The following is a 25,952-nucleotide window of genomic DNA, read 5'->3' as shown; positions in this document are numbered from 1 at the left end:
ATATACGTATATACACTGGTAACTATTCTACCCATATACGTATATACACTGGTGCTATTCTACCCATATGAATACTGGTCGAAAGCATTGCTAAAACCTTCATATGCTCATCAGGACTTGATATAATCAGCTGGTTTTTATCATTTCTAATTCTTGTAGAGTCTGACCATCTTCAAGAAGACCTGGCAGAGCTGTCAGGAGAGATTTCACTTAAACAAAGAAGTGTGTTAATAAAAGGGTGACAATTCTGTAACTGGTATAGCCTTAAATTTTAGTATAAAAAAGTTCATGAAAGTGTCTCTCCAAATTTAAATATTCCATTTTGCACTATGAGCTATAATGATTCTCTTGCTCTGCAGGCTGAATTTTATTCTGCTATTTTAATTTCAGCAGAGATAAATCACAGTTGACCACTTCTGAAATAAAAGACGTGCGGTTGACACCCCCATCCTCGCCATCGCTGAGCAGGAGACGCCAGCCACTCCAGGACTCTGACAGTACTAATGTATTCATGAGGCTCACCAACACACAAACTGGCGGCACACAAAATAAAAAGGCGCAGAGCTTTGGCACCGTCAGCAGCTGTGACAAAGTAATGAGGCCCAAGTTTTCAAGTTTAACCCGTTGAACTACTTACGTAATTGTCTTCATGTGTTGACTAACAAATTATGAGCTGGATTTGCATGTATGTGAGTCTATACAGCCTAATACTAACTTACTGTGATACCTCCAACATCATTAAAATCATTCAAAAACAAATATTAACTGAGCATGGAAAAAACATTTCATAATCACGATGATGAACAGTCGCGTGTTTCTAGAGCATTGCTTAGTGAGTACTGCTGCAAAAAGTCTCAGACTGAACAAACAGTTGCCCTAATGCCATTCCCCTAAAGATATACTATTCGGCTCACGTTGGACTAAATAGGAATATTGCATCTCTTAGAAATTAGAAACTCAGGCTAGAATTAGTGTTGTTAGTCTCAAATAGCACGAATTAACAAAGAGCGCGCACCAAATCGCAGAGTGGTTTGTTATAACAGATGCGTTTCACTGCCTTGAAGGGGCCAACTCAATTTTGGCGTTATCAGCTCTTAGATAAAAGCCCAATGCGTAAACCTTTTGAATGGCCCTACAATACGTTTTCTGTAGTCTATGATTTTTACCATGCGACAATGTATTGTAAACAACCTCGCTACATCATGTGTCTGGTACACTTGTCTACACACAATCTATACACAATCTAGGCAACTAGTTGGGCAATTGACCTTATGACCTTGTGTATCTTGACTAGAGAGGTGATACTAGCCATGGCATCCTAGGAGTAACTTGTAACTAAGCAAGTGCTTACAAATGTTTGCTTTTCAAACAACACGAGTGATGAGCCAGATGAGCAAACAATAGGCATTCGTAGTCCATAGTAGTCCCATTGTATAACGACTTGGAGAGGTTTATTTATGACGATAATATTGAGTGATGCTGCTCCAAAGTACTCCTATTGTAGCGCGTTGCTTCATGAGCCTCTATTTTGATTGCTATGAGTTGGCAAATCGCTACTCTTCCAACTAGCCCCACTTTTTGCCTTTGGTGTTCTAGTAGCACACCAAACCACGGACTGCAGCACCTCTTCTTTACAAGAAAATAATAATTTTAGGAATCGTTATGATTTTAATGTTAGTTTTTCTAGGCTAAGCGATGCACTCTTTGATATATTAAAATGGCTAGAGAGCATTAAATTAGCATTAGACTAACTACACGATATGCAAGTAAAATAATTATATGTTGAAAGCATAATTTTTATTCCCCATAAGCCTTTAAAACGATTGACGTAAAAAATTTCACTAATAGAACATTGGGGTGAAGATATTTTCGAGTCATCTTTATACCTGCAGTAGATCATTTATAGGAGGTATGATTGGTTTCTGTCTAAGAGCTATGTATGTGTAACCTTATCAAATTGTAATAGCGATGTTGTTACTAGAAGCTCAGCAACATTGTTATTTAAATTTACATGTTTTCATTTGGGTGGGTCTCTTGCAGGTGACAAGCTCCAACCAGAGTCTCATATGTGTAAAGAAGGCAGTTGGTCACACAAAGGCTGTACTATCTATATGTGCCGCCGAAAATCTTTTGGTTTCTGGCAGTAAAGGTAAGTGTCAAGTTGACTCTAATCTAACGCACTAACATATTCTAATACCTCATAATTGACCTGCGTTTCCTTTTGTCTCGCAGACTTGACGTGCAAAGTGTGGAACATGTCAATTGGTTCAGAAGTTTTGTGTCTTGGTGGCCACCCTAACTATGTCTCCAAAGTTCGATATTGCGAGGTCAACCGGCTTGTCTACACTGTCTCCAATTCATTTGTCAAAATGTGGGACATCCGAGCTGGAGCTAAATGTATAACAGTGCTCAGGTAAGCCTAGCTCGACTCATACTTGCTTTCAGATGCAATTACATTTATATGGCTACTTGTTACCTTCTCTACCACACATACAGTCAAACTGTCCAACATAAGATATTACAGTTAGTTCCTATCATAACGGTTAGTTCCTATCATAACAGTTAGTTCCTATCGTAATGGGTAGTTCCTATAATAACTGTTAGTTCCTATCGTAACGGTTAGTTCCTATCGTAAAGGTTAGTTCCTATCATAACGGTTAGTTCCAATCGTAACGGTTAGTTGCTATCGTAACGGTTAGTTCCTATTGTAACGGTTAGTTCCCATCGTAACGGTTAGTTCCTATCGTAACGGTTAGTTCCTATTCTTTCGGTTAGTTCCTATCAAAACGGTTAGTTCCTATCATAACCGTTAGTTCCTATCATAACGGTTAGTTCCTATCGTAACGGTTAGTTCCTATCCTTGCGGTTAGTTCTTATGATAACGGTTAGTTCCTATCCTTACGGTTAGTTCCTGTCAAAACGGTTAATTCCTATCCTTACGGTTAGTTCCTATCCTTACGGTTAGTGCCTATCATAACGGTTAGTTCCTATCGTTACGGTTAGTTCTTATCATAACGGTTAGTTCCTATCGTAATGGTTAGTTTCTATCATAACGGTTAGTTCTTATCCTTACGGTTAGTTCCTATCATAATGGGTAGTTCCTATAATAACTGTTAGTTCCAATCGTAACGGTTAGTTCCTATCGTAACGGTTAGTTCCTATCGTAACGGTTAGTTCCCATCGTAACGGTTAGTTCCTATCGTAACGGTTAGTTCCTATTCTTACGGTTAGTTCCTATCAAAATGGTTAGTTCCTATCATAACCATTAGTTCCTATCATAACGGTTAGTTCCTATCGTAACGGTTAGTTCCTATCGTAACGGTTAGTTCCTATCCTTGCGGTTAGTTCTTATGATAACGGTTAGTTCCTATCCTTACGGTTAGTTTCTATCAAAACGGTTAATTCCTATCCTTACGGTTAGTTCCTATCCTTACGGTTAGTGCCTATCATAACGGTTAGTTCCTATCGTTACGGTTAGTTCCTATCATAACGTTTAGTTGCTATCGTAATGGTTAGTTCCTATCGTAACGGTTAGTTCTTATCGTAATGGTTAGTTCCTATCGTAACGGTTAGTTCTTATCCTTACGGTTAGTTCCTATCATAACGGTTAGTTCCTATAATAACTGTTAGTTTTTATCATAACGGTTAGTTCCTATCGTAATGGTTAGTTTCTATCGTAACGGTTAGTTCTTATCCTTACGGTTAGTTCCTATCGTAATGGGTAGTTCCTATAATAACTGTTAGTTCCTATCGTAACGGTTAGTTCCCATCGTAAAGGTTAGTTCCAATCGTAACGGTTAGTTCCTATCGTAACGGTTAGTTCCTATCGTAACGGTTAGTTCCCATCGTAACGGTTAGTTCCTATCGTAACGGTTAGTTCCTATCGTAACGGTTAGTTCCTATTCTTACGGTTAGTTCCTATCAAAACGGTTAGTTTCTATCATAACGGTTAGTTCCTATCATAACCGTTAGTTCCTATCATAACGGTTAGTTCCTATTATAGTGAATACTGTGCCAACAGAGATGGACACAATGTGAGGTTTTATATCTTATGTTGCAGTTCCTCTGGTCTGGTGCATGACAGTATCCCTGTGGAGCCAGCGTCGAGCAGTCAGGCCATTCTCCAACAGGGAGAGCAGCAGATATTTGATATCCAAGTCAGCAGAGATGGTCATAAACTATACACAACTACTGGAACCACCGTTCAGCTCTGGGACCTCAATACATAAGTTGATGCGTTTTTTTCAGTTACGATCCCTAGAATAAAAATCTACATTTGTTAGTTTGTATGTTGTCCATAAATGTAATGTTGTTGCTAAGAATCCCTCTGAGAATGATGGATTTAGTTTGGATGCCGGCTTGTCTTCAATTTCCTTGTAAATATTTGTGTATATTATAGTTTGAGAATTTTCCAGTTAAAAAAAATTGAAGATTACGAAAATTAGAGAATTTTGAGGCACACACTCTCATTGACAGCTATTTCTGTTAAAAGCACTTTAAAAATATTAGTATTAGTAACTGTAGTTACCAAGGTTAACATAATATTTTCTCATTAATTTTTAGTGTTGTTCATCACATAAAATTTGAGATGGAGTGAATGATCAATTTCAGTATATCAGTTTTTCCTGGTAATTACTCAATCCAATCGTGATCCCACTTGATGGCCTGGAGATCAGAGTCGTTATAAAATACGTCAGACCTAGTCATTGCTGCATTGTTGGGCCTATCTGGTTCAGTCTCACCAGATCAATCTGTCAGTACGAAAATATAAAAGTTTGATGATTTTCACCAAGGGGTGTTTGTATTAAATAATCATGATGGGCTTCTACACCCCTCTATACGACATTTTTATGTTACGATGCCAACACCGGAACAAATTTATTTCGTATGGCAAGGGTCTAATGCAAATGTAACAAGCAAAATTATAGATAGGTAAAATAATAAAAAATATGAAAAGGTTTTTATACCACATCCAAGGTGGGATACTTCTCGATATATCTACTAGCTAGTATATTGTACTTACTGTCATTAGAGGTGGGATACTTCTCGATATATCTACTAGCTAGTATATTGTACTTACTGTCATTAGAGGTGGGATACTTCTCGATATATCTACTAGCTAGTATATTGTACTTACTGTCATTAGAGGTGGGATACTTCTCGATATATCTACTAGCTAGTATATTGTACTTACTGTCATTAGAGGTGGGATACTTCTCGATATATCTACTAGCTAGTATATTGTACTTACTGTCATTAGAGGTGGGATACTTCTCGATATATCTACTAGCTAGTATATTGTACTTACTGTCATTAGAGGTAGGATACTTCTCGATATATCTACTAGCTCTATTGTACTTACTGTCATTAGAGGTAGGATACTTCTCGATATATTTACTAGCTAGTATATTGTACTTACAGTCATTAGAGGTAGGATATTTTTCCATATATCTACTAGCTAGTATATAGTACTTACTGCCATTAGAAGTAGTGTACTTCTCCATATATCTACAAGCTAGTATATTGTACTTTCTGCCATTAGAGGTAGGATACTTATCCATATATCTACTAGCTAGTATATGGTACTTACTATTATTAGAGGTTGGTGTATGAATCTTAGAAAATCCACCACAGTTGTAACTCTCTTCTATAGGTGATTTATGTACACAACTATAACCTTCCATAGGTGGTTTATGTACACATCTATAACCATTCATCTATAGGTGGTTTATGTACACAGCTATAACCTTTCTTCTATCAGTGGTTTATGCGCACAACCGTAATCTTCTTTCTTTGTATAAGTCCAAGGGTCACTCCTAATGTGTATTTGATCTACCCATGTGGCATTTTGTAACTGACAGTTATTTTTCATTGGTTGTCCGCTTGCATGCACAACATCATTTAACCATATATATATTGTTAACAGCACTTACAACTAAATCTAGCAATTTAGCTTCTGCACCTTTTTGATGACTAATTGCTATATTCATTTAAACTGTCAAGGCTGGTGATCTGTAAAATATTGTACGCTTACAGGCTATCGGCAGTCGGAAAGGTTGCTAGCGGCCACCAAGCACCGATTATTTGCCTTAGTTTATACAACGACTCAAGAGGGAAAGAACAACTCTTAACTGGCTCCAAGGATCATCTAATTAAGGGATTTGATATTTCCAATGAACAAACTTCAAATTATCCAATTCAGGCCAAATTTACTATGGACCCTCCTCACTATGATGGTGTTCAATGTCTCGCGCATCGTCAGGACATCCTTTTTAGTGGTTCTCGGGATATGCGTATCAAAAAATGGAACCTCAGTGAACCCTCTTCTCAACCACAGGTAAAATTGGTGTTTTTACAATACTAGGTGTTGCTCTATTTAGTAGCAAAATAAAGGTGATAGTTATTTCCGGTAATGGTCACCAATCAAGATCACCACTTTGTAATAAATATTTTTTATTAGAAGTAATATTTGAGATGGAGTGAATGATTGATATCAGTATATCGGTTTTCCTGGTAATCACTCAATCCAATTGTGATCCTACTTGATGGCCTAGAGATCAGAGTCAATATAAAATATGTCAGACCTAGTCATTGCTGCATTGTTGAGCCCATCTGGTTCAGTCTCACCAGATCAACCTGTCATACGCAAGACATTATGCTGTGTCTCTCACCAATATTTGCAAATGTCTTGTAGGTTTGTTACAATACAGAGACTCGTTTATGATTAAAAGTTTCATATTGCAGGATTGCATTGTTGACTCATTCAAAAGGGACAAGTTGATTTGCCAGTGTTTAATCTTTACCATCTTTAATGCAGTTCACGCCGCTCCTTTCCGCTTAAGTTGAATGTCAATTTCAAACAAACTCCTGGTTCCTCATTCCTCAACTTGCATTGTTTTCAGTCAGTTAATGGCGCCCATAAGGACTGGATCACCGACATGTGCATGCTACCAGATAATGACATATTGCTAAGCTGCTGTCGCTCTGGCACTGTGAAGATTCGGTCAAACGAGACTTGCCAGCAGCTAAATGAAGTGCGTGCTCATTCATTAGCCGTCAACTCTATGGCTACCAACCGCAGCAATCTCTTTACTGCCTCTAGGTAAAGTAGTATATAGTACTTACTGTCACTAGAGGTAGGTAATTGTTCAATATATCTACTAGCTAGTATATCGTACTTACTGCCATTAGAGGCAGGATACTTTTCAGTATATCTATTAGCTAGTAAATAGTACTTACCGTCACCAAAGGTAGGTAATTGTTCACTATATCTACTAGCTAGTATATAGTACTTACTGTCACCAGAGGTAGGTAACTGTTCACTATATCTACTAACTAGTATATAGTACTTACTGTCACCAGAGGTAGGTAACTGTTCACTATATCTACTAACTAGTATATAGTACTTACTGTCACCAGAGGTAGGTAATTGTTCAATATACAAATTATGTAAGCTTATTGTAAATTTAATGTTACGTCTGTCAGCCATGTGTTCTAATGAGACACTTGGCCAATTAGCCAAATAGTATAGATTTACTGGCTTTTCCTTAAATCCAATTAATTCACTGATTACTGTATGTATTCGAGTATAATCACAAAATTTTTTACCCATTTTTAATGATAAATCATGAGTAAGCACAAGTAGTCGCATAGCGTCTTGTTGCCTGATTTACTGAGAACCGTTCGCTTAAGCAATACTAATGATTTTTGTACTGACTGTGTGACTACTTACCTAGTCGATCGGTGTGGCAATACAGATGCCTCAAAAGTGACGTTTTACAAATTGTATAGCGGTCAAATGATTGCGATGCTACTTTGTCAATTGGGAGCAAAACCGATTGATATTTTTAACGCGACTAGAACCCCTTAAGCATCCAACGTTGTTGATACGTCAAACAAAATCTTAAATAAATGCAATATATTGGGCTGACAGTTTCTTTTATAGTTATTCAATAGCATCATTGTGTGAATTGTGTAAATATGCCAAATGGAGAAGTTGATAACTTTGGTTGGTTGTACCAACATATCTTGTTCTTTGTCCAAGAACTTTTCATGCGCCACGATTTAGCATGTATAACAGACATGGTTCATGCTCTTTCAGTGATTGCACGATAAGGATCTGGTGGATGGACCCACATAAACTATACAGTTCATAGCCAAAGCACAGATTCATTCTCCATATTCTCATATTTTTTGTCTGTATTTATGTAGCTATTTTTGTTTTCTTTACGGTTGATGACTATGCAGGAAAATTATCTTATACATTCCTTTTTTAAATCAATGTTCAAATTGTTTGACCCATGTACTTTGCATGTGTCTATATTCCTAGGACACATCCGACTATAAACTCTTTCGTGTCAAAGATTATCATGATGTTACATCATATCCATCGATGCAATTATTCTTCTCTTCTCGTCGATATTTATTTTAACCTTTTAAACACTTTGTCTGTTTTAACTGGCCGTAGATTTTCGAAATGCGCATTTATTTTTGGTGCAATAGGCTTTATTGTATTCAATCTTGTTCGTTGAAATTATCTCAAAAATAAACTAACTTTAAGAGTAATGGAGCTGTCTTATGTATCAACACGAATCCTTTTACTTTGCTCTAATTTTGTAAGGTACCTACATATGTTTATCATAACAACATTGGCTCACAGCTAGTCTAATTTTATTAAAACTATACAATAACATCAATAGTTGAGTGTTTCATTGTTGAGCTGCATGCGTTTGCATCCTCGGTCCAATAAAAGCATGCATTTATAGATATGATAATTCACCTTAAGGAAGGAAACACATCAAAATGATACTTTTAAAGGCAAAGTAACAGTTCTGAAGGTAGTATTGCGAAGTAACAGTTATGAAGGTAGCATTGCAAAGTAACAGTTCTGAAGGTAGTATTGCAAAGTAACAGTTATGATGGTAGTATTGCGAAGTAACAGTGATGAAGGTAGCATTGCAATGTAACAGTTATGAAGGTAGCATTGTAAAGTAACAGTGATGAAGGTAGTATTGCAAAGTAACAGTTATGAAGGTAGTATTGCAAGATAACAGTTCTGAAGGTAGTATTGCGAAGTAATAAAAAACCTCATAATGTAGTCTACCATGTGGTCTTTGAAGCCCTCTGTGATACTTGCTTACTTACTCTACAGTTAAACATTGATAATGAGTTGGTACTGTGTGGGTGGAGCATGTTATAGTATTCCCTTTTTTTCCAGTTGGTCAGTTTGAGAAAACTAATATGTTTCTCAATGACTTCTCATCTAAAGAACTTTGAGTTAAAGGTTATTATTAAGGGAACGCCATTATCAAGCTGTTAGCAGCAGTCAACGCTTTCCAAAGGCTTTTGTAACTAAACATTTTAAATATTAATAAACAAACAATTTACTTGGCATTTATTTAGTGATACCAAATAACTGACTCCACTTTCTGATTTCGCATTGCGACTGAGTCATGAATTTTGAGCGAGTTTTAAGAACTATCATTGAAATAATACCAGTCGCAGGTGCCAGTTTGCATTTGCTAACTAACGTTAATAATACACTTGAAACAAACTGCAACTAAACTTGTACTCTTGCATCACCAAATAAGGTAGTTTTGATTTGATAATGTAAGAAATATCTTTCAATGCCAGGTGCGTTTTGAACATCATTTCTATCTATGAACAGAAATCCAATTACTACACCTGGAAGACATCATTTCTATCTATGAACAGGAATCCAATTACTACACCTGGAAGACTCTTTACTAACTTAAATCTTTAATTTTTTTATCAAATAATCTTATTCAAAAAATAAACTTATTGAAGATGCTTAATTTTTTAAACATGTAAATGTGGTTAAAGTGACATCTTGTTTGTATAATATTAATCTCAACTTTATTTTACTAATTTCAGCTTTTACATTTACATCTTGAGCTCCGAAATAACTGCCATAGGTGTGACCGTGACGATAAAAATCATTACCTTGTAAGGCTGTTAGGGTAAAAACATATTTCTTTAGCAAACCATACCACCCAGGTATCGTTTGGAAGTATGGCATAAAGCAATGAGCCAGACGTTTGCACGCTTCACAATGCAGGCATGTTGAATTAGATCAATGTTATGTATATTTAACAGGAGAGTTTTCTCGCTGTGTCGAGAGCATTCACTCCCTACAAAAACACTCTAGTGAGTTTTTACACACTTAGTGATCAGAACATGAGCCAAGACTATATGTAAAATGTGCACTGTTTGGAAAGTATCTCACGTTCCATTTTACAGAATACGCAGAGATACTTCACACCTATAACCACTCACACTTCACTAATTTAGTGTTGAGCTCCACTGCTCCGTTTAAAGTAATCTGCTTCCTCATTAGTATTTTGCAAAACTGTCTTTCACCTTCTTCTAAAAATAATGGTAAGTATTATTTTAATGCCAAAGTAATGGCATTAAAATTTCACACACCGACATCACTCAGTTTTCTATGGGTCATCTAATGTATTAAGGTAATTTCAGAGATAGGTTGAAAATATCATACCCTTTCAAGAGCTTCTGTCTAATTTGCTATTGACAGCAAAATAAAAAATTTCCATACTGCAAGATAAATTTTGAGATGATATGCAATAAGTCAAATCTTTACTGAATTCACGTAAGATACAAGATCCTCAAAAGCTCTAGTATATTTGTATTTGAGTCACTTTGTCTGCAAATATGTAATATTTAGGCCTACTGATAAAGTATAATCTAGCCACAACTGACTAAGATTTCAGAGCTTTCAGCCACTTAGAAAATAATGTGTATCATCAATGATATATAACCACTCCCCATAGATATGGAGGGTAGCCTGGGCATGGCTCTTGTGGGGATTGGGAGAGATCCATGCCCAGGCTACCCCCTCTCTCCCAATCCCCCACAAGAGCCATGCCCAGGCTAGGGGGCATATGTCATTGGTATATCATCAGTATATAAAGAGTCTTGCTTTCAAGAATACGCTGAAAGAAGCAACAAAAACTGCTTGCTTTGCTAGAGTGAAATGCATTTTGGTTAATAGACAAACGGCTATTTCTATGATTAGTTTTACTTTTACATGGTAACTTGAAATCATCCATGCTTTAGCCAGAATTTTGCTCATGCTAGATTCTATTAAATAATCTACCTCAATGCTAAATTTTAATCAACAAACACCAGAGCATATTCAGATATTTTGTTTTTTAAGCTTGATTCCAATGTACATATGTTGAACCAATGATATACAGCCTGTGGGGCTGTATATCATTGGTTGAACTAATGTAAGAAAAATTTACAAAGATATATAATTTGTAATTACTTTCTAACTTTTCAATTGTTATTTTTTCTTACAAAAAAATTCAAACGAATCAATTCCTAGTTATTTTAACGCATCGTAAAGCAGCATCACCGCCAATGTCAATAAAAAGAGCCTCCGACTTCATCTTGTAATACATTTACACTCAAAAGCAATAATTATTCATAAATTCGTTAAAAGTTGTCGCCTTTCTCATTTTTAGACCCACGATTAGCTAGTCGAGCAAGACTTTCATTCAATAGTCTTCGAGCGTTCGAAGGAAGCTAAAGATAAGCTCGGCATGGCGGTTCGCTCCAGTTTCAGTACGAACTATTAGCCGTCTGTGATGCTTTGAGAACTAAAACACGAAGCGCTCTGCCATACTAGATTATAAGTTAATTTCCTGTTGATATAGTTCATGGTTTGATAAAAAAGAACAATTATAACTGCTATAATTGATGTTGCCACTCTTACAACAGCTAAATATGATAGACTTTGGTTACAAAACCAACTTCATAGATAGTTTTCAGGTTTGATGTTGCATTTTATTAGATATACCTCACTTGTTCTTTTCTCTGACTTTGTAATACCATCGCAAATGCGTATTAAATACCAAATTTATTAACGCAAGATAGTTCATGATAGTTGTACTATAAACTATTATAGTTGCAGTAAGCCCATTGACAAATGTACCAACTTTGCAAACGTCTTATGCTCGCACTACTGTCGTTATGCATTCGTGCAGCTTTGAATCGTAAAATGGACGGATTTTCACGACTCGTTTCGTAGGTTATCTTTTTAACATTGCAACAATCTGGTTATTGAAATATTTATTCTACTAAGAAGCTCAGACAGTTTCTCGACGCTGTTTACTACATGTTCACACATTGAATAAGCAACTATCGACAATCTTGTTTATGCGAAGGCCTCTACGCAGAGGGGAGATTTCTCAAAAGATATTGGTACGGCCACAGAGAAAGGAGGGACTGATCATGCTCGCGAAAATATTTGAAGCCAGTCTTAAATAACACCTCAGATGCATTTTAGACTGTTTTATACAGACAGAGGTTCAAAACCGTAGTCAATGCTATCGATATAAATGCAGTTACTGCAAAAGAAATGTTACAAGCTGTCCTAAATTCTTGAGAAATTTTTTTTGTACCAAATATTGGTTTTGCGGAGAAATTATAACAGCAGCGATTAAGAATAGTAATAAGAAAACTTGCTGTTAATTTCATCTTTTTTCGAGTGTGGAGAATGTTGTTGGAACCAGTTGCACAGAAACATTGTTTTCTGTGGCAGTTATGCATGTTTATGGATATGTTGTATAGGTATAATAGAAATATCAAGAAAGTATATCATGCATGATGCGTTATTTAGTTTTATTGCACTGCAAGGCTACCTTTACTTAACCCTAATTTGGATTATTTATTACACCAAGACTTCTCACTCACTTATTGGTAGGAAGCAATCTTTGCAGCCCTTCTTGCATGCCCTTGTGCATACTCCTAGATGACTGTTTGCTCTTTTAGATTGTCTGTTCTCTTGTTGTGCACATGAAATGCATAATGCTGCTAAGCCGCAATTATTTCATTTATTATAATTAATATATATTAATTTTGTTTGGATATTTTCCTGCACATCATCGGAATTAGCGCTGTGCTAGTTTATGATAAAAGGGGCATCAAAATACATAAAGTGATAAGTCTGGAGCACAAGCCTATTGATGATCACAAGTCTCTGACTGACCTAGAGTGATTTTCACAAATCCTAAAACAAAGGTGCACACACTCCACAACTGAATTTGAATCAAATGACAACATTGGTGAAATGGATGATAAAATAAAATTACATAGGCATTAAAATCCAACCATATCACCATCTATTCCAGTCTATGTTCAACCTGATATAATTGTTTTATTATATTAATATTGTTTTGAAGCATTAAAATAATGGTATACCTATAATAAAAAGTGACTCAATTGATGAACGCTATTAGCAAACTAGCACGCTAGTAATAAAGTGATGACTTTCCCTTATGTAGCCTTATGTACCCTTATGTAGCCTTATGTACCTTATGTATGGAGGAACAACAAACTGGTTTAGTCAAGTTTTTGTTTATATTTAGTTTTTAATGTAGAGGGCTCATGGACTCATAGCTCCCTTTCTACCATTCAATGTTGTGGGCTACATACAAAACTTTAATGTAGTTGCTGAAAAATCATTGTAATTGCGCCAAAAATTAGAGTGGCTGAGTCCGTTAGGCTGTATCATATTTTTTAATTTCTATTTAAGAAAAGTTTTTTGTTGGTATGCTAATTTTTTAAAAGAAAAATAACTTGTTTACTTTGGATTAAATAGCTCACCACGATAATCAGATAACGGGAATGATGACCCTCCGTTCTAGCTGTGTGATAAATAAAAATGACTAATAATAAAGCACCATGAACAATATACTTGCAGTAAAAACATTTTGTACAATTTCTTGAGAGTAACATAGCAAATTTTTCTAAAACTGCCAATATTCATAATAAGTAGGTTTAAAAGTACCACCCGCTAAATGAGATTCTTCGTAACACCATCAGCTCGGTCAACAAGCTATACATCCAAAATGACTAGGGGCTAGTCCCCTAGTCCAAGTGACTAGGGGAATTGGTCATCTACTTTGGACCATCTGGTGACTAAGACTGTCATAAAGGTGACTAGGTAGACTGGTGGCTGTTAGGTTTCTCCTTAAAATTTTTCACTCTTGTCTCACTCTCTACTACAATCAAGTACTAATCCCGCATAATATTTAAGCTGTTTCTTTGGAGCAAACTGTTTGGTAAGGGCCAATCACTAATTGAGCTGCTAACCAAATCACATTGTTAGTAACTATTTCTATTTAACTGAAAAATTTGGGAGTATAAAATTCAGATGCAATTTTTTTGGTGTAACTACTACTGAAAATGCACTGCTAGTCAGCTCAGTCGAGTGTTATACTGCTAGAGTCCTGCCAGGATCACATAGTTAGCAGCAGTTACAATCATCAAAAGCGCACATTGGAAATGAAATTAAACAGCAACATCAAGAGGCTGCAGTCAATGTGTACAATGATCGGGATCACACCATTTTCTTTGCTTCAATATAAACATGTATAGTATAAACAAATTATAGCAGCACTGGGTTACACATGATAGCTCTTGCATGACACCTCAAGTAGTGTGGTTACTTTAGATAGAAGTTCCATGTTATTCAGTTATTTGAATATGCAGTTCCAATTGTACCAACCGGAGCTCCGACTAGCATAAACTTAATAATCGTAGAAGAAATAAAAGTTCTCTGATCTAAGACAGCCTATTGTGGTGGCTGTGACATTTTATGCTGAAAGAATTTGGCCAATGTTTGACAGATTTATCAACGATTTTAGGATGCACTGGTCAGTTGAAATTGCTGGCCTTGTTTTTCCCTTTGACGCTATTAGTTGCAACTCCGCTTTATCGGGTATTGCCATTAGCTGCAGCATCAATGGCCGTGGCTAACAGTCCTGTATTCCCTAGTTGCAAGTTGGGGCGGCTAATGTTAGGCAACTAGTTATGTAATGTATGGCGGTGTTAGCCCCAACAGGTTTCTTTCATTTAGGGCCTCAACCGGGCATCTCATGTGAAGTTTTAAAAAATTTTATCAGAAAGTATAAACATTTTTTCTATTATTTGAGATTTGTTTGTTTTCGGTGATGTGACTGCCAGGACATTTTCAGATTAAAATAAGCTAAACTTGATTGCAGTTAAAAGAAATGCTCAAAAGAGAAAGATATCTTTTTCTTTTAAGCATTTCAACATCAACAAAGATCAATTTTGCCGATTTTATTTCAAGTTCATCCGAAGGTTTCTACGCTTTCGTTGGGCCATTGCCAAGCGGATGTTTGTTAAAACTTGGCCTTTTGCAAACCTTTATAAAGTCGTTAACAAGAATATATTGCCGATGATAATAATGACGCCCAAAAACTATTAAAAGCTAACGTTTATCTCTATCGCATGGAAGAAAGTGATATTATACAGCGATAAAAACCGTTCCCGTAGTCGTTGGGCAAATAACTGTTCCAGTTAATGATGTTGAGGTCGAGTTATCTAAAGCAATTTATCATTGCGTGAAAACGAACCAAACAAATCCGTTCGAGTTAACCAAGTGTTCGTGATAAAATTTTACATTTTATCCGAGAGCGAGTTATTCGAGTTTGACTGTACTTAGCCGCCAAAATTTCTTAAAAAGTTGGGGTGTCTCAGCCGGCCAGTCGCCCCAGGGAATACGGGCCTGGTTGCTAAGTACCTCAAGGTTACTATGTTCTTCCTTAAGCCCGGTCAGCATCTTTCTCTACCAGCCCTGGCCTCTCACTCTCTGTTATTGATATGTATTACCCTATCACCAACAACTCGCTTAACAACATAAAATCAGACCTCATGTTGAGGAGAGATGACTTAATCTTATTGGCCTCTGGTTGCCTCACAATCTTATCCTGCAATAGTAGCTATTCCCACTGGCCAAAACTTTTACACTTGAATCTGACTTCAAAACTACAGCTAGAACCCATTTCCTTGGTTTTGCAGGAGAGAAAGATGCTTCACTTGCTTCAAACTCCGATATTGTGGGCTCTACTTTGCTGTAGTTACTTGCGGTCTTTTTTGCACTCCTTTGTCCAGTGCTCCTTGGCTCCGCACTTGTAGTCAGTGCAGGGAAAATAGTTGGTGCAGTGGTTTGCAGAATAACTTAAAAAATGCACCACAAGGCCTACATTTTTTTACTGCCTTAGTTTTTTTACCTTTCCTATTGCCTTGCTCTTGCCAGCCATGTTGTTCAGTGGGCTGCTAAAACTGTCTGAGAGTTTTACTTTTTATAACACCTAATACGCATTTGTTTCTCCACAGCGCCATCTCAGTGATTTCTATTCTCTTTAAAACCTGTGGTGTTTTACACGATGCTGTAATGGGTAGAACCACAAATTAAAATGTCATCTAATAAGTAGTGCCTTCAAAACTATTAGCTATTTAATGGCTTTATGGAAATGCTTCAACTGAACAAATTATTTGAGGATATTTGTCTAAAGCAAATACATTCTTATGGTGCAAAAAATGTATTGATAAATCGATTTTTTACTCAACTTAACCTGCCAAAACTCAGAATTGTATAGTTTTGGAGACATGGCACCACTAGACAACCGACAATATGTCTGAAATCCTATGTAGCAGGTGAATTAACACTAATTAAAATTGGTTACCTTTATATACATTAATCTTACCACCAGCTTTTGAGGCTGTTTTGAAGCTTGAACAACAGTCAGTAGGTTTTTTCTGCTGTCTTAATGACCTTTCAGCAAGCATATTATTAAGCGCTCTTGCCCTTTGGGTTCTCAATCTCTGCTATGGACTTTGGGGAACACTATCTGACAAATTTATCACTGCTCTTAAATTCATGTTAAATATACCAAGCATTGTACAAGACTATCAAATACATAGGAAACTTTCCAATAATGTGAATTTTGTTGCAAGTCAACCTTTAAAAGATTATACCTGACACCTTATAAAATGCACGCGGGAGAATCGATAGTTTGACCTGGACACAGTATTTACTTTACTGTCTATGCAACAAATCTTTCTTTATATCATTTAAGGCTATAGCTAGAACAAATTATCTCTTTTTTACTATCAACAGAATTCAACATTTTTAATTTGATTTCCTAAAAACTATCACAATCAATGCATTACTTTCGCAAGGCTAATCTGGGGTTTGGAGCCTAAGCTTATACAATGCAGCCGAGCATGCAGAAAGACATGCATATGTAACACTCAGCATTAGATTTCACTACAGCTACGCATCAGCAAAAATATATTTTAATACTTTTAAAAAGCTATCTTGATGTTTGCAGTAATACACTACCAAAGCTTTGGTTGCCATGGCATACACGAAACATGTCCTGAACAATTCTATGAACTTGAATAATTGCACAAATACATTTATGTTGGAGGAAGCAGTGCAGTCGTCTGCAAATGAATAGGAGTTACACAACGACTACCTTAAGCGTGGTTCTCATATATGCCGCAAAGCACCGGCAACAGCACCGCAGGCTAGGGCGGTGAAATGTGAGCCTACACGCCGGGTACCGCCGAGTACCACCGGTAGTTGCCGGCAGTTAACACAAGAGTTTAGCGCTGTTCAAATTTCGCAAATAGCCGCAAGCAAAACCTTCCTGAAATGCACTGTACAGGTAAAGATCACCATTATCAAAATGGCGTGGCGAGCGAACATTTTATGTGAAGCTGCGATTATGTTTAGCAATGCAGCTTTAGATGTGAACAGAAGCTGCCGATCCTAACGTCGCAAGCGTTTTGCTGCGCAAGTTACCGCCGGAGTCTCGCAATCGATATGGAAACCAGACTTTAGCAGCTATGAAGATGAGTTGAACATATCATCAACAAAATTTCAGCGCAATATAGTGTAACCGTGACATTACTGATTACTCTATGCAAAGTAATGATTATGCCAGAAATTATCAAATAAGAGTCTGTAGAGAGTTTTCTGTTCAACAGAACAGAAAACATTAGAGAAACACAAGGAATAAGGCATTGGCTATTTACGCTGGCAAAATTATTATTTGCAAAGACACCACACACCCCTGATGGCTGTGTAGTAATAGAAGAAACTGATGTATTTGTGATTGGTTAAAAGTGTTGATCCCTGATTAACATAATCATGACACCAATTTGTTCATTTTCACAGTAAACCGATTTTTTTTGAAAGTTGCTTTGAACTAGTGACAACGATGACCAACAAGTATTTATATATGAAAAAGGCTGTTACTTGCTGTAAAAGATATGTGATGAACACTGGTGTAAATTGGAACTGCTTGCATAAAATTTCAGGATATGTTAGATTAAATATTTTAAAGACCTAAGTTTTACTTGCAGTTTGATACAATTCATCAGCCTGAGTTCAAGTTGTAGTTGGACGATTTTAGATTATAAGTTGATGGATCTTTTTTTTAAGAAAACACAAGTGTAAATAGCTGTACAAACATTAGTGCAATGATAAACTATGGTTTACCCATATCTACTATATATATATATATATATAATTAATACAATCATGTTCCAATAAGGGTAATGACAACATCCAATAGATGTTTTGATCTTTACTTGACCTAGGTTGATACTTGTAAAACATAACTAGTTATTCAGTAGTCTCGATCTGTGTAGTCGCAGCAGATGTTTATGCCATATGTCAGCTAAGAAATTTGCCCATTTTAAGAGCCTAAGAGTAATGACTATACATGTGTCCGACCTCATTTCTCCTAATGGCAGTGTCCAGCCTTTTACTGTACGCATCTATCTTCTTGCTGAGCTGTTCTCGCTTGTTAATGTGAAGATCCATCTCAGCTTCCATGTTGGCAATTGTCTGTTTCCGCACAACAACGGATGTCACGTACCGCTCAAGCTTGTCCCACTTGCTTTTCGCCACCTGAGTTAGAGTAATCGAGTAAAACGTAGTGTCCATTCGCACAGAGGACAAGACGACATAATATGTGTATATATAAGAAACATGCCATACACAAAAAAAATACTCTTCCAATTTAAGTGGCAGATTATTTTATATTACTTTAGGTTTAGCTGTAATCAGTAGAAAAAGTCACTAGTAAGTTGAGATTATAACAACAGGCTGTGAGAAACTTTGATATAAGAGGTGACATGAGATAACATGAGGTGCCATGAGATAACATGAGGTGACATGAGATAACATGAGGTGACATGAGATAACATGAGGTGCCGTGAGATAACATGAGGTGACATGAGATAACATGAGATAACATGAGATAACATGTGCTAGACGTATCAACAAAAGGCAAATAGTAAATCGCCGTCTGAGCAACAAGCAGTTATCTACTCTGCAATTGCTCATTTAACATTGTCTAGTTTTATCTCAGCTATAAGTTACGACCCAGTTAGTGCTATGGCCCAGCTATAAGTTGTTCTTCAGTAACTAACATTCGCTACCAGAATACTGTCCAGAAATGAAAATCATTTTGAAGCAAATTTGGCAGATTGATTGGGACAAAAAGGTTAAAAAAGACGATGCAAACAGTTACCTTGGGAGAGAAGAGAAGAGCTGCTGACTTGTGCCTAGAAGCAGAAGATGATGAAGTCTTGCCAGATGAATTTTCATGGGAGAGGTTTGCCCTATTTTTGGCCATCACCCTGGAAGAGGCGGACGAGTCTCTTTGTCTTTTCCTCAACTGACTGACCTCTTCGTGCTTGCGCTGGCAATACAATACGCTGACTTATGCAAAGGCTAGGATCAAATAAAAATGATTTATATGTCAAAGATACATGAAATGTCGATGGCTATCCCAAGCCACCTACTTTTTACGACAGAATTAATTAAAACATCAGTAGACTGTTATATTCGTCCTGTAATTAATGAAGGCACTCTTTGAAAACTTAGAGACCAACATTTGAGTGTTGTTAAAGACCAACCTTGAGTATGGCATCTTTCTGTCTGTTTTGCAACTCCAACATGCGCACCTGATTGTCTCGTTGCCGCTTCTCTTTTTTCAGCTGTAGCAGCTCCTTATTCTTTCGTTGGTCACTAATCTTATTCTTCTCTGATTCCGTTTTCATTTGTGCCATCAGTCGCACCTGCAATAGCATCACCATAGTTGTCGAGATCTCCAAAACCAAGATCATGTGGTGGTGCAATAGTCAACACAACACATTACGAAGATCCCAAAAAACTCATACGCCAAACAATTATTTCCCATTCAAACTTTTCCCTGACTAACACAGATATAAACATAGTAGTGATGTCTCTCTGTGTAGGATTAAGTAAGACATAAATAAATATAGTGGTGATATCTCTTTGTGTAGGATTAACTAGCACATATAAATATAGTGGTGATATCTCTGTGTAGGATTAACTAGCACATATAAATATAGTGGTGATATCTCTGTGTAGGATTGACTAACACATATAAATATAGTGGTGATATCTCTCTGTGTAGGATTAACTAGCACATATAAATATAGTGGTGATATCTCTCTGTGTAGGATTAACTAATACATATAAATATAGTGGTGATATCTCTGTGTAGGATTAACTAGCACATATAAATATAGTGGTGATATCTCTCTGTGTAGGATTAACTAACACATATAAATATAGTGGTGATATCTCTCTGTGTAAGATTAACTAACACATATAAATATAGTGGTGATATCTGTGTGTAGGATTAACTAACACAGATATAAATATAGTGGTGATATCTCTGTGTGTAGGATTTACTAGCACATATATAAATATAGTGGTGATGTCTCTCTGTGTAGGATTAACTAACACATATAAATATAGTGGTGATATCTCTGTGTAGGATTAACTAGCACATAAAAATATAGTGGTGATATCTCTCTGTGTAGGATTAACTAACACATATAAATATAGTGGTGATATCTCTGTGTAGGATTAACTAGCACATATAAATATAGTGGTGATATCTCTCTGTGTAGGATTAACTAACACATATAAATATAGTGGTGATATCTCTGTGTAGGATTAACTAACACATATAAATATAGTGGTGATATCTCTGTGTAGGATTAACTAGCACATATAAATATAGTGGTGATATCTCTCTGTGTAGGATTAACTAACACATATAAATATAGTGGTGATATCTGTGTGTAGGATTAACTAACACAGATATAAATATAGTAGTGATGTCTCTCTGTGTAGGATTAAGTAAGACATAAATAAATATAGTGGTGATATCTCTTTGTGTAGGATTAACTAGCACATATAAATATAGTGGTGATATCTCTGTGTAGGATTAACTAGCACATATATAAATATAGTGGTGATATCTCTGTGTAGGATTAACTAATACATATAAATATAGTGGTGATATCTTTGTGTAGGAATAACTAGCACATATAAATATAGTAGTGATATCTCTGTGTGTAGGATTAACTAACACATATAAATATAGTGGTGATATCTCTGTGTAGGATTAACTAGCACATATAAATATAGTGGTGATATCTCTGTGTAGGATTAACTAGCACATAAAAATATAGTGGTGATATCTCTCTGTGTAGGATTAACTAACACATATAAATATAGTGGTGATATCTCTGTGTAGGATTAACTAGCACATATAAATATAGTGGTGATATCTCTCTGTGTAGGATTAACTAACACATATAAATATAGTGGTGATATCTCTGTGTAGGATTAACTAACACATATAAATATAGTGGTGATATCTGTGTGTAGGATTAACTAACACAGATATAAATATAGTGGTGATATCTTTGTGTGTAGGATTAACTAGCACATATAAATATAGTGGTGATATCTCTCTGTGTAGGATTAACTAACACATATAAATATAGTGGTGATATCTCTGTGTAGGATTAACTAACACATATAAATATAGTGGTGATATCTCTGTGTAGGATTAACTAGCACATATAAATATAGTGGTGATATCTCTCTGTGTAGGATTAACTAACACATATAAATATAGTGGTGATATCTGTGTGTAGGATTAACTAACACAGATATAAATATAGTAGTGATGTCTCTCTGTGTAGGATTAAGTAAGACATAAATAAATATAGTGGTGATATCTCTTTGTGTAGGATTAACTAGCACATATAAATATAGTGGTGATATCTCTGTGTAGGATTAACCAGCACATATATAAATATAGTGGTGATATCTCTGTGTAGGATTAACTAACACATATAAATATAGTGGTGATATCTCTGTGTAGGATTAACTAGCACATAAAAATATAGTGGTGATATCTCTCTGTGTAGGATTAACTAACACATATGAATATAGTGGTGATATCTCTGTGTAGGATTAACTAGCCCATATAAATATAGTGGTGATATCTCTGTGTAGGATTAACTAACACATATAAATATAGTGGTGATATCTGTGTGTAGGATTAACTAACACAGATATAAATATAGTGGTGATATCTTTGTGTGTAGGATTAACTAGCACAGATAAATATAGTGGTGATATCTCTCTGTGTAGGATTAACTAACACATATAAATATAGTGGTGATATCTCTGTGTAGGATTAACTAACACATATAAATATAGTGGTGATATCTCTGTGTAGGATTAACTAGCACATATAAATATAGTGGTGATATCTCTCTGTGTAGGATTAACTAACACATATAAATATAGTGGTGATATCTGTGTGTAGGATTAACTAACACAGATATAAATATAGTGGTGATATCTCTGTGTGTAGGATTAACTAACACATATAAATATAGTGGTGATATCTCTCTGTGTAGGATTAACTAACACAGGTATAAATATAGCGGTGATTTCTCTCTTTGTAGGATTAACTAACACAGCTTTTGTATCGGTCAGCAAGCCTACCTTTATCTTCTTCATCTCATTCAGTTCAGTACTAAGGTCCCTGATGCGCCGGTCGCAGACAACTTGGTTCTTCATCATTTTGGCGTGCTCCTTTTTGGCAGTATTTACCTTATTGAGCTCCTGTTGCATGGTATCCAGCCGTTTCTCAAACTCCATTTTAACTTTGCGCACCTGCTCCTCCGACTGCTGCTTCTTGCTGCCTGAAAACAGAACTCACATAACAGTTTATTTCATTTGTATTTGCTATCCTGGTAACTGCTGTCCGGTTACGAATTAGCTGGTTGCAAAGCTAGCTACACGTTAGGATTATCAAACTCATACCAATTACTATCTAAATGACAGATTATTACACCGAAGCCATAGCACTGTATGGACTGAACTTTATAACTTGTTAAGAGCTAGCTGATTAACTGTTAACAGCTGATCTAACATATACTAGCTATAACAGCTGATCTAACATATACTAGCTATAACAGGAGGTTACCTAAGCTGCTTAGGACCTGGTTTCGTTCTCGTTCAACAGCCATTATTTGGTCCTGCAAGTTGCGCATTTTATCCTCGTAATGCTGACGAATTGTTTGCAGTTGTCGCTGGCTCCTTTCGAGTTCTTCAATCATTCTTTGTTTAAGTGAAATCTCTCCTGACAGCTCTGCCAGGTCTTCTTGAAGATGGTCAGACTCTACAAGAATTAGAAATGATAAAAACCAGCTGATTATATCAAGTCCTGATGAGCATATGAAGGTTTTAGCAATGCTTTCGACCAGTATTCATATGGGTAGAATAGCACCAGTGTATAGACGTATATGGGTAGAATAGTTACCAGTGTATATACGTATATGGGTAGAATAGTACCGGTATCTATACGTATATGGGTAGAATTGTACCGGTATCTATATGGGTGCTATTCTACCTAGTATAGATACTGGGTAGAATAGTATCTATATGGGTAATCTTGGCCTTGACCTTTAAACGGTTGCATCAACCAAGGGTGATCAACTGATCAAGGCGGCAAAAGAAATTAACTGAAAGCAGCTGTCATATATGTTATAGCAGTTGTTATATATGTTATAGCAGTTGTTATATATGTTATAGCAGTTGTTATATATGTTATAGCAGCTGTTATATATGTTATAGTAGCTGTTATATATGATATAGCTAGTAAGCGATCAATGAAAGTAATCTAGACTTGCACACTACGCTTACTGCTTCTAGCGAGCTGCTCTTCCTTGTGTTAGTCTAGCAAAACATTATCGAATTAATTGTTACATGATATACCTTACCCGCCTTAGCTTATTATGGCATAGACTTATTATGGCAATAACTCACTTAACAAGTTGTATACCATTACTGTTAACAAACTGTAGATTTCACCTTAGTTGGTGGTCTTTAATACTTCTGAAAAACTCAGATTTTGCCCCCAAGTGAACAATAGTCTAGAGAAACCTCATTTAATACTCTAACATAGAATTCAATTCTTTTTTAAAAATTACAGATAAATAATTTATAGATAGGCTAACTTTCAATATTATTTGCGTTCAACAAAGTTTACATAAGTTGGTAAAGCACAATGTTCAAATACTATTTGACGAAGAAAAATGTAACTAGCAGTTGTGACAGAGCTAAAACATAAGTTAATCATGTAAAATGTATCAAATAGTTTGTAGCTCTGAAAGTTTCAAGTTAATTACAAAAGATACATGAACGCTACGTTTTTTGCGGCGTTAAGAAGAAAAGCAACAAATGACAGCCACTGACTTACATTTAAAAAATGTGTCAAAATGTGTAAGAGTTGAGGCTGTTGTGGCTAGACACACAAAATAACACGTCACATTGACAAATAAATGGACGAGTGCGAATTAGCCTTTACCAGGCGAAGGCCATGACATTCTTGTTAGATTTTTTATTATCATTAGTTGTTATTATTAGCGTTTTTAAGGAAATTTTGTTGTGTAAATTTTACTGTTGGTTTTGAGAGAGAATAAATTGATTGGTTAAAAAAGGTCAGACTTTACAGAATCCAGCTAGTTTTTTTCTGCCTTAAAGAATAGAGAAAGCATAATATTATTATGCTTTATTAGTTATCTTGAGGTGTTGACTGATGTTCTAAAAAAAGAATCAAGGAGATTGACCCCCTTGAAGCTGAGATATAGACAGCCAAACACAGGTCTACCTAATAAAAAATCAGAGGAAAACCCTTCGAAAATCCCAAAAACTGTGACGTTTAAAATCGACTTAATGGTCATGTGCCGGAGTTGCGCACCCTTACCGTCGTTACTTATAATGATTGTTTTGGCTACGAGATGTGAAACGCTTCTCGCGATAGTAAATAATTTACATACTAGCTCTGGTTTCTCAGGAAAATCATCCAAACATTGTATGGTAAAGGCATTTGCCCACAACCCCTCGCCATGATTTTTTAAAGCAGAAGAGCAGATTTTGACTATTGTGCTTCAAATTTTAACTCGATCTCCACGGATATGCTCCGAAGATCATCTGTTCAACGAACGGCGCGTGTATAGTCTATATGCGATATCCGCGATTGCAGTTTGTTTAGAATAAGAAATAGGAATGGGACTTTTTGTTCCCTTCATCATTTTTCTACTGTGTATCTACTGCAGCATTCAGTTTATTTTCATGATTATCGTCACTATTAACACACTGGAAGTTCACTACAGCCATAATCTTAAAAAGACTAACTTGACCGTGCTGCTCTTGCTATAAGAAAAGAAAACGATAACTTTTGCTTTGATTTTTCTATTGATCTATTATCTTATCTATGATTATTTTTTATGATTTATATAATATTCATAATGCATATTATACAAAATAATAATATAACTGCGTATAGAATAAATGATGTAACTAATATAATTTGTAGAAAATTCCAAATGATAACCGAGATTGATGATTGATTTAATTGATTCTATTTATTAGCTATAGTTAAAAAATCTGAACAACGCTAAAGATGAGTCTGAATAGGGAAGCTAAGTAGGAGAACAACAAAACTGAGCTGAACTAGCAAGATAGCGAAATGTTGCGAAATAATAGATGCGTGTAGTTATTTTATGCTAAAACTAATCTACACGTCAGAGGGACTGGTTCGGAATTCTAGGAGCGATGATTGTTAGGCCCAATTTGATTGTTCTATACTTCCAGGGATTAAACCAATTAAAACGCCGTGATTGTTATAGGAGAGCGCATTAGTTGGCTTAATTGACCAATGGCACACAAGGCGATT

The 25,952-nt window shown here is 36.0% G+C and overlaps 1 protein-coding gene across 3 annotated transcripts; it reads left to right on the top strand.

Annotated features, from left to right (window-relative positions):
* Positions 1–63: 63 nt before the first annotated feature.
* LOC137409986 (kinesin-like protein KIF21A) lies at positions 64–8,565 on the top strand. Of its 3 annotated transcripts, XM_068095612.1 has the most exons (8): positions 64–222; positions 391–592; positions 2,041–2,149; positions 2,233–2,413; positions 4,061–4,247; positions 6,037–6,337; positions 6,903–7,102; positions 8,102–8,565. In XM_068095612.1, exons 2-5 carry the CDS (start codon positions 512–514, stop codon positions 4,227–4,229), a joined length of 540 nt encoding a protein of 179 aa, XP_067951713.1. In that variant the 5' UTR covers positions 64–222; positions 391–511; the 3' UTR covers positions 4,230–4,247; positions 6,037–6,337; positions 6,903–7,102; positions 8,102–8,565. The 3 variants fall into 3 exon arrangements, with proteins under 3 accessions (XP_067951713.1, XP_067951714.1, XP_067951712.1); XM_068095613.1 differs by having other exon boundaries at positions 64–592; positions 4,061–4,229; XM_068095611.1 differs by lacking the exons at positions 64–222; positions 391–592; positions 2,041–2,149; positions 2,233–2,413 and having other exon boundaries at positions 4,135–4,229.
* The last annotated feature ends 17,387 nt before the right edge of the window (positions 8,566–25,952 follow it).

Source organism: Watersipora subatra, unplaced genomic scaffold (assembly GCF_963576615.1).
Source record: "Watersipora subatra unplaced genomic scaffold, tzWatSuba1.1 SCAFFOLD_26, whole genome shotgun sequence".
Classification (NCBI taxonomy): Eukaryota; Metazoa; Bryozoa; class Gymnolaemata; order Cheilostomatida; family Watersiporidae; genus Watersipora; species Watersipora subatra.
Note: the sequence above shows the minus strand (reverse complement) of the source record. Positions and strands in the feature narration are given on the sequence as shown.